General features: G+C 44.3%; 1 protein-coding gene across 2 annotated transcripts in view; it reads right to left on the reverse strand.

The window, feature by feature from the left end:
* Nucleotides 1-10,274, reverse strand: part of Slc7a6 (solute carrier family 7 member 6) — a 30,555-nt gene that overhangs the window by 12,464 nt on the left and 7,817 nt on the right. For both annotated transcript variants that reach the window (XM_005345425.3, XM_026777258.1), the window contains one exon: nt 4,924-5,482. In XM_005345425.3, the coding sequence (XP_005345482.1) occupies nt 4,924-5,446 (523 nt within the window). In that variant the 5' untranslated portion in view covers nt 5,447-5,482. The remainder of the gene's footprint in view (nt 1-4,923; nt 5,483-10,274) is intronic.

Here is a 10,274-nt window from a genome sequence, read left to right on the forward strand (position 1 = left end):
GCAACCACATGGTGGCTCACAACCATCTGTAATGAGGTCTGGTGCCCTCTTCTGGCCTGCAGACATACACACAGACAGACCATTGTATAATAAATAAATAAATAAATAAATAAATAAATAAATAAATAAATAAATAAATATAGCTGGGTTTGGTGGCACACACCTTTAATCCCAGCACTCAGGAAGCAGAGGCAAGCAGTCTGAGGTCAGCCTGGTCTACAGAGTGAGTTCAAGGGACAGCCAGGACTATCCTGAGAAACCCTGTCTCAATGGGGAAAATGCTGCCAAACAGTACATGTGCTCACCAGTCAGACATCTAGGGTGGGACACATAATGAAGTAATTATATGTAATTGGGGACACAATGGTTAACTAGGCTGTTGAGAGAGGGATACCCCAAAGAATGTATGCTACTGAAAAATCTTCACAGGGATCAACTGCTGATCAAAATTCTCTCTTTGGCTAAGCCTGGATCAGCTAACATACATAGTTAACAGTCACCAGTAAACCACAGGCACTAATACAATAAGCACATTCTGGGGTTCTTGTCCATCTCCTTCTTAGAACTGCTGGGCGATGGTGGCGCACGCCTTTAATCCCAGCACGCGGGAGGCAGAGGCAGGCGGATCTCTGTGAGTTCGAGACTAGCCTGGTCTACAGAGCTAGTTCCAGGACAGGCTCCAAAGCCACAGAGAAACCCTGTCTCAAAAAACAAGCAAACAAACAAACAAACAAAAAAAAAAAGAACTTACTCTCTCTCTCCTTATCAGAGATGCCAAACAATGGATCCAAGCCAGCCTTAAAATTATCCCTCCCAGAATACTGAAAGAATGAGTCTATCTAATAGCAACAGGGTACTCTGAGAGTCTAGAACTACACCAAGTCAAAGACCATAGAAACCCTAACAGCAGAATATAAAGCACACACAAAGGAAGAAAGCAGGAACATAAAATTAGAAGGTCTGAACTTGTGAGAAAAAGACCGAAACACTAGGGAATGCACAGAAATGGACAGAAAAGACAGAGACGAAAACTGGACAGCATAGGAGGCACAAAAGCCCAGCTGGACTCACTGAGTATGCTTCACAACCTCAGCCCAAGGGCCAGGCACTAACTAGTCTCAGTCTGCTCCTCCCCACCCCCATCCTTCTCCAGTCTTCCTGTAGGTGTGGCCCTTTCTACACACAAGTAAACACAGCCTGCAGTGAAGGGAGAGTCATGACTGTATTAGCAGGATGAGTGAAGGCATGCCTCAGGAAGTTCTGCAGGACCCATTCCAACAGCCAGCTGAGCAGGCACAAAGTACCTGGTCAGTAAAGCTGACTGAGAAAAAGACTAACGAGCTGGAGCAAGGGAGCCTCTTACTATGATGCAGACTTTTACATTTATTCACCCAGCACATATGCTTCTTACTCAACAAAAGTAGTTAATGAGCACCAGCACATTTGCCAGAAACTGCAGGCCAGTGGGATGAAGTGAGTCAAGTGCCTTGGGAATGCCCCACTCCCTCTCAGGTAATCAGGCACAGGAATACCAAGACAGAGTAGATCCTTAGAGGCTGGCCCCAGGCACCGAGCTTGCCTCATACTCTCAGTCCTGCCAAAGAACACAAGTCTACCAAACAGAAGACAAGTCCCTTGACTACTTGCCTGCTTCTAATTAGTAAACAAAATTTCACCACAGACCCACACCCCTTATGCTTCCAAGATCGCCCAGCCCCATCCAGCTGAGTCTGGAGGCCAGGTACTCAGACTCTGGTGCTGCAACTCAAACCCTCAAGTCTTCTCTCTTTTGACCCTATTTCCATTGACAGACCCTTAGGATAGTTTCCTCTCGGCAGCACTACTGACATTTTGGGCCAGTAAGACTATATCCTGTTTGGCAGCATGTTCATCACCACTCCTTGCCTCTACCAATAGATAACGGAAGCACTGCTTCCCAATAATTGTATCCCAAAGATGTCTCCCGATACTGCCAAACGACATCTTTGAGACAAACTAACCTCCCACTGAGAAGCACTGCTTTAGGGTAACAAGTAAGACAACCGGAAATCTCACCACCACCACCAAACTGTAGCATGAGGATGCAGTGGGGTGTGAGGCTGCAATAATTTCAGGGGCCACACCTTCAGAGGTCAACAAAACAATACAAATGTGAGGGCTGGAGAGATGGCACCGCAGGGCTTGCTGCCCTTCCACAGAGCGTGAATTTGGTTCTCAGCATGTATGGTGACCAACTGCCTGTACCACTGGCTCCAGGAGATCCAACACCCTCTTCTGGTTTCTGTGGGCTCCACATACATGTAGCACACTTACACATACACACAAAAAACCACACACACACACAAAGGCAAAACAATCTTTAAAAAAAATTAATACGTAGCCAAGAAAGAAGTATACACCTTTAATACCAGCACTAAAAGGCAGAGGCAGGCAGATTTCTATGATGTTCAGGCTAGCCTGGTCTACATAGTGAATTCTAGGCCAGTCAGAGCTACAAAGCAAGACCCTATCTCAAAAAAAAAAAGCACTACAAATGAGAAAGGCAACAAAGTCTGAATATAGAGTGAGCAGAGGAGGCTGGAGAGATGGCTCTGTGGTTAAGAGAACTGGCTGCTCTTCCAGAGGTATTGAGTTCAATTCCCAGCAACCATATGGTAGTTTACAACCACCTATAAGTAATGAGATCTGATGCCCTCTTCTGGCATGCAGGCATACGTGCAGAGCACTCATAAAAAAAAAAAGAAAAAGAAAAAGAAAAAAAGAAAGAAAGAAAAAGAAAAGTAAGAGGAAACAGAAAACTGCTAGTTCCAGTACAGCTAGGACTGTTACATAGCGAAACCCTGTATCGAAGAAACCAAAAAAAGAAAAAGATACCTAAAGCTAGGAATAGTGGCACATGCTTTTAATACCTACACTTGGGAGGCAGAAACAAGCAGATTTCTTTTGAGTTCAAGGTCCATGTGGTTTACATAGTGAGTTCTAGGGTTCTCAGAGTTACACAATGAGACCTTATCTGAAAAATTTTAAATAAAACTTTAAAATACTTATTTTTATTATTTAATTATGCAAATGTGTATGCCTACATGTGGGTTATGTGCACTTGAGTGTGGGTAACCATTGAGGCCAGAGGCACTGGTTACCCCTGGAGTTGGAGTTACTGAGCTACCGGATGGAGGGACTTGGAACTGAACTCAAGTCCTCTGGAAGAACAAACAGTAAGCACTAAGTGTTCTCAATGGCTGAGCCATCGCTCTGGCCTTTGTGCAATCTCCCAACAAGGTGGACTCCTCTAATGTCTCAATTTTCAACCAACAAGGTAGACCTTTCTATGTCTTCCTTTCCAAACTTCATTCCCCAACCTATCTAAGGCCTCATGCAGGATCCAGTGCAGAGCTATCGTTTTCACTTCATACCCTATGTCCCCTGAGACCATGCTGCTCTCAGTGTCATGCCAAACAGTCCTGCTTCTACCACATCCAAGCTCTGTTTAAACTCTGAGTCTATGACCTAAGCCTCATTGATTAGAATTCAACGTGGTTTTCGGACTTGTCCTTCCTTCTAACAGATTCCTTCCCTTAGATCTGAATTCTGGGAATGTCTGAGTTTCTAGGAAAGAGAGCTCATAGTACTAGTCCTAAGAAATCTGGGTAAAAATACACTGTGAGTGAAAAAGCACCAGAAACCACATGGTCTATATTTCAAAGAGGTGATGCCACTCCTGTAATCAAACGATAAATTCTTGGTATGGGGATAGGCTTTCCAAGCCCAAGAAATCGTGGGAAGAATCATAATAGAGTGTGGGAGGCTAGCAAGTGAAAAATAATCCTCTTTCTATGTGTCAAAAATTTTAGGGAGGGGGCTGGAGAGATGGCTCAGTGATTAAGAGCATTGCCTACTCTTCCAAAGGTCCTGAGTTCAATTCCCAGCAACCACATGGTGGCTCACAAGCATCTGTAATAAGGTCTGGTGCCCTCTTCTGGCCTTCAGGCATACACACAGACAGAATATTATATACATAAAAAATAAATAAATAAATCCCTGTCTCGAAAAATAAAACAAAACAACAATAACAAAAAAAAATTGTCAATAAGTTATATACACAGCCAAAGTTTTTGCAAGCAGAGATAAAGAACAGAATATGATTAAGTACTTCTGGCAGCACAGCGTTAAGAAACACAAGATTCTATGCTAGCCAAAGCACTAGCTCTGGGTAAGTCCATATCAATCTCCTCTCGTTTCCGTGATTTCACACTGAATATCCTTTTCTCCACCCCTAAAAGAAAATAAATAGGGACTCCTGGAATCTCTGACACTCTGTGCAGTGGCAACAGGCAGAGGTTGTTTACAAAGTCAGTGTAAAGAAATCTGAAACACCAATGGGAAAAGGCCATTTGGTATGGTGCCTGCTGCTTAGAACAGGCCATCAAGAGCAGCAGTGGCAGGAAAGAGGGTGTCCTGTGGGACTTGGGACCCCATCATCTAGAAAAGTCTATTTCCTCATTGATGCCTTTAAACTAGTTTCTAAGAAAAGCTGAGAGCACAACAAGGCCTTAGCTCTGACTTGTTCCCTGAGATAAGTTACAAACAGTGATGTTGACACCTTTCAAAACACCTGACCCTCTCAAAAAAACACAAGACATGTATCAACCTGTCACATAGAGCAAGGAACAGAAATACGGGACAGCTAAGAACAAGAGAAACCCAAGGCCCCAAACACCATGAACAGATTCAAACTTCTCCCATCCTTTGTTTACTTAGCTCTCAGAACCAAATAAGTGATGAGATTATTTTTTCAAAAGGTATGAGACCTCACACCTTCCCTCCTCCCCAAAGAGGAAAATATGACATTCAGGTTTCAGTAATCATACAAGTAATACAGCACCCATACCTCCACATATGCCCCTGCCTCACCCCCATACTTACAAATGCAGGCAGCAGCAAGAAGACGGCAGGCCGCATATGGAGGATCACAGGTGGGGAAGGAGGGCTTGATGATATAGTTGGCGAAGGTGATGGCGATGATGGCCTGACTGGTGGGCTCAACAATTAGCAGTGAGACCCACAGACGGATAAAGGCAATGAAGCCCCCAAAGGCCTCTAGAATGTAAGCATAACTGGCCCCTGACTTGGTGATAGTGGTTCCCAGTTCTGCATAACAAAGGGCACCCACAACAGAAAAGAGCCCACCAATGGCCCACACAATTAGTGACAACCCATAGGAAGCAGTATATTTTAGGACACCCTTGGGTGAGACGAAGATCCCTGAGCCAATCATGTTGCCCACCACCAGGCTGACCCCATTCAGCAAGGAGATCTCCTTCTTCAGCTGCATAGTCTCTGGAGACCCTTGAGATGGTGAGCTGGCATCTTCTTTTACAGTGTGCTGGTTGGCCTTGGGGAGAAGATGGTAGGTGGGTATGGGACTCCCAAGTTCCCTGGCTTCCATGGTAAATGGTTCCTGTACACCTGTGTTTACTGTGGCCTGGCAAAGAAAACAAGGGTGTCATGTCTAGAGCAGGAGCTAGTGACTCTGGCTTAGTCAACACTTGCCAGGCAGACAATTTCCCTGCCCACCACCTGCTTAGCTAGAACATGCAACACACAAAACACAACAGGCTTGTCTCAGTTTCACTTAAGATACAAGCAACTGGAGGGGAATTATTTGTTTATTTATTTATTCAAGGCAGAATTTCTTTCCTGGAACTAGCTCTTGTAGACCAGGCTGGCTTCAAACTCACAGAGATCTGCCTGCCTCTGCCTCCCAAGTGCTGGGATTAAAGGTGTAATGTACATTGAAGTTTTGCCTTTGTATATCTGTGTGAGGTCGCCGGATCAGATCCTCTGGAACTAGAGTTACAGACAGTTGTGTACTGACATGTGGGTGTTGGGAATTGAACTTGGTGCTCTTTAAGTGCTAAGCCATCATCTCTCCAGTTCCATAAATAGGCATTTCTACAGGCATTCAACCAGATGTGGAAAGATCTGCAGTTACATGGAAGGGTTAAGAAGATGCTGAGAGTATATCATTAATATAGCGTTGTGTGGTGGCACACAAATGTAATCCCAGCATTCAGAAGATTGAGGCAGGAAGACTCTAAATTCCACATGGTGGTGCACACACCGGAGTGGCAGAGGCAAGCAGATAGCTGAGTTCAAGGCCAGCCTGATCTACAGAGTAAGTTCCAGGACTGCCAGGACTACACAGAGAAACCCTGTCTCAAAAACCAAAACAAACAGAAAGAAAGAAAGAAAGAGAGAGAGAGAGAGAGAGAGAGAGAGAGAGAGAGAGAGAGAGAGAGAAAGAGAGAAAGAGAAAGAAAGAAAACCATGATTGCAGAGACCTTCCTGAAAACACATAGAATCATGTATAGCCTTACTCTCCACATTACCGCTTACTGATTCAATGCCTTTCTTTTCAACAATCTAAGAGATGGCCGGGCGATGGTGGCGCACACCTTTGGAAGAGCAGGCAATGCTCTTAACCACTGAGCCATCTCTCCAGCCACCCCCTTCTCTTTTATAATCTTGTAATCTCTTAGATTCTTTTTTAAAAAAAAGATTTATTTATTTTTAATGTACATTGGGGTTTTGCCTACATGTTTTCTGTGTGAGGATGTCAGATCTTCTGGAACTAGAGTTGCAGACAGTTGTGAGCTGCCATGTGGGTGCTGGGAATTGAACCCGTGTCCTTTGGAAGAGCAGTCAGTGCTGGTAACCGCTGAGTCAGCTCTTCAGCCCCATCTCTTAGATTTTTTTTTTTCTTCGAGGCAGGGTTTCTCTGTGGCTTTGGAGCCTGTCCTGGAACTAGCTCTGTAGACCAGGCTGGCCTCGAACTCACAGAGATCCTCCTGCCTCTGCCCCCCCCCCCCACCATCACCCGGCCATCTCTTAGATTGTTGAAAAGAAAGGCATTGAATCAGTAAGCGGTAATGTGGAGAGTAAGGCTATACATGATTCTATGTGTTTTCAGGAAGGTCTCTGCAATCATGTAACTTCTAAAGGTAAGAATAGATGATACTCATAGACAGGTGCATAGCCCAACTGTCAGAAAGGCATCGTCCAGCAGCCAATGGGAGCAGATGTAGACCCACAGGCAAACACTAGGCAGAGCCAGGGGAACCCTGAAGAACAGAAGGAGGGACTGTAGGAGCCAGAGAGTTCGAGGACAACAGGAGAACACAGGCCATAGGGGTCACAGACTGAAGTGACACACACAGACCCTGTATGGGTCTGAGCTAGGTCCCCTGCACGTTATGGTTGTGTGGCTTAGTGACTTGTGGGACTTCCAACAACAGGAGTGGGGGGTTGTCTCTGACTCTTTTGCCTGCTCTTGGGACCGTTTTCTTCCTACTTGGTTGCCATGTTTAGCTGTGATAAAAGGATTTGTGCCCAGTTTTATGGTACCTTGTTAAGCCATGTTTCGTGAATATCCCTGGTACGGTTGCTTTTTTTTTTAAGGGAAACAGGAGGAGTTGATCTGGGGGAAAGGGACTGGGTGGAGTAGAGGGAGGGGAAACGATAGTCAATGTAATACATAAGAGAAGAATAAAAGTTAAAAAAAATAGAACAGAATCAATACTTCAGCTTTCTAAAATCCTCTCCTCTCCTCAACAAAGACATAAAGCTTGGCAGAGTGGCAGTGGCACACATCTGTAATTCCAGTACTTGGGAGGCTGAAGCGGGGGAAATCAAAGGTTACTATTTAGTAACCCTCACCTAAAGAAAGAAAAAGATGGGGCTGAAGGGCAGAACAAAAATAAAACAAAACGTATACCAGAGCCTGGCTTCACAGGGCTAAAACAAAGGAACCCAAGGTCATTGGAGTGTGAGAATCCTTGGAAACAGGGAAAATTCATTACAGACCCCATTCAAAACTCTTGTTTGACTTGTCCCAATTGTTCCAAGAGTCTGGACCTAGGCCGGAGTTAAAAAACTTGTCTGGGGCATGAGAAGAGTAGAGCCAGGCTACCTCTACTTTAATAAGCCCAGACTTTGAGAACACTTTTCATTCTTGGAACTAAGCTCTATGCAGGTTCCCTATGCAAGCATGTGGAAGCATATTTGTTTCACATGAATGTCAAGTGAGTCCAGGTTTCCATGGGAACAAATCCAGCAAACAGCCAGGAGTCCATGCTCATGTAAGAGTGAGGTACAAAGAAACCTTCGGGGTCTAAATACTCAACATACAGACAGGCAGAAAAGCCTGGCCCTAGAGGCTGCTCCAGCGTCCTCTAGTCCATCAGAACTTAGAGTGAGGGTTGCCAGGTATCCCTTGTGTACCTGTACAGCTTGGCACTAGTGTGTCTGATGTGGATTTATTCAATGGGTCTGACACACTAGACAAACTCCCCATTGGCTTGCTCTGGAAGAATGTGCTACAATCAGTCACAGCCCCAGAACACCTCTTGCCTAGAATTGCTGAATTAGTTTAGGAAGGACTCCTCTCCTTCAGCTAAGAAGAAAGCTCTTTTCTTCACTCAATAACCAAATGCAGTTATCACTATGAGCCTGTCCTTAGCTAAGGTAATTAAAACCCCTATCTTATTTTAACACAAGAGCAAAACTGTGAAATAACTACAGCAAACTCCCTGAGGACAGATGGCTAAATTCCTGCCTTGCTTGGCTACAAAACCCCAAGGCCATTCCTTACCTTTCCTCTAAATCTAACTCCCACTTCACATTCCTCTAGAAACCAGCCAAGCACCTCATCCGCTAGGATTACATGTAAAGACACAGCAGTGAGCAGAGTCAATAAGGGCATGGATCATGTCCTCAGAACAAAACAACAATATGATAAGGCAGCATGGAAATAAGAAAGAATTGAGATCAGAAACTCCACAGTCAAAAACCAGAATTCACCAGCTAGCTGTACCTCAACATTCTCTGACCTTCAGCTGTTCTTCCCAAAAGCCTCACTGACCTTCTGTGAGTATTACACTAAACAACATAAAACTGCTCAATAAAATATAAAGGCCTGGGTCAGAGAGATGGCTCAGTGGTTAAAGACACTTGTCACCAAGCCTGATGACCTGAATTGGACCCCCACAACCACATGGTAGAGAGAACCACCTACCACAAGTTGTCTTTGACCTTTACACACATGCATGCATGCACACACACAAATATATATAAATGTAATAAAAAAATTTGAAAATGAAGAGGAGGTGATAAAATTAGGTCAGATTCTTGAGAAAGATTAGAAGACAATTTGTACACAGTCTCAAAAACCAAAAGAGGAAAAAGTAACAGCAAAAAAAAAAAGAAGAAAGAAAATTTTTGTGTTTGAGAAGGGAACAGGAAATTCTGGTAAAAACCACTGAGAAGTATAACCTCTGTGGCAGGCAAAATAACCCAGAAAGATCAATCCCACCCAGACACAAGGAAACTGAGGCTGTACCAGGACAAAGAGAAAACCTCCCTGTTTCCCATTCCCACTAAGAGTTTGCACCCAGAAAAAAGCAACAGCAGTACAATACCCAGAGTATAGCAAACTGTACACTGAGAAGGGATAAAACTGAGAATAGAAAATACACTTTGAGAAAAAGCCTTCCCTGTAGGAAAGCAAACCAACCCCAAGCACAAAGAAGCAACAAAGGAATGTGAAGGTAAGGTTACCCAAGGCACCATAGCAACAACAAAACCCAACACAATTCTATAATTGGTTCGAACTCTTCTATCAACAACCTTGCAAGAGTCATACCTATTTTTCAGAATAAATTTCTCCTGTTCTACAAACTATGGCAATGACTAACAAATTATAAATAAGAAAAAAACAGCAAGAAAAATAACCCACTATCAAGAGGCAAGATAACAAACATGATTTGAAACATCAAATAGACTGTTTAAAATGGCTATGATGGGGAGAGGGCATGGGCAGATGCAACCAGCTGCGTGTGGTCCTGGCTACTTACTAGAGGCCTGAGACAGGAGAATCACTTAAGCCCAGAAGTTCAAGACCAGTCTGTATAACACAGCAATACTTCATTTCAAAAAAAAAAAGAAGTTGGGCAGTGGTGGCTTACACCTTTAAACTCAGCACTTGGGAGGCAGAGACAGGAGGATCTCTGTGAGTTCGAGGCCAATCTGGTCTACAAGAGCTAGTTCCAGGACAGGTTCCAAAGTCACAAGGAGCTGGGCAGTGGTGGCGCACGCCTTTAATCCCAGCACTTGGGAGGCAGAGGCAGGTAGATCTCTGTGAGTTCAAGACCAGCCTGGTCTACAAGAGCTAGCTCCAGGACAGGCTCCAAAGCTACAGAGAAACCCTGTCTTGAAAA

The sequence above is a fragment of the Microtus ochrogaster genome, chromosome 4, assembly GCF_000317375.1.
Source record: "Microtus ochrogaster isolate Prairie Vole_2 chromosome 4, MicOch1.0, whole genome shotgun sequence".
Taxonomy (NCBI): Eukaryota; Metazoa; Chordata; class Mammalia; order Rodentia; family Cricetidae; genus Microtus; species Microtus ochrogaster.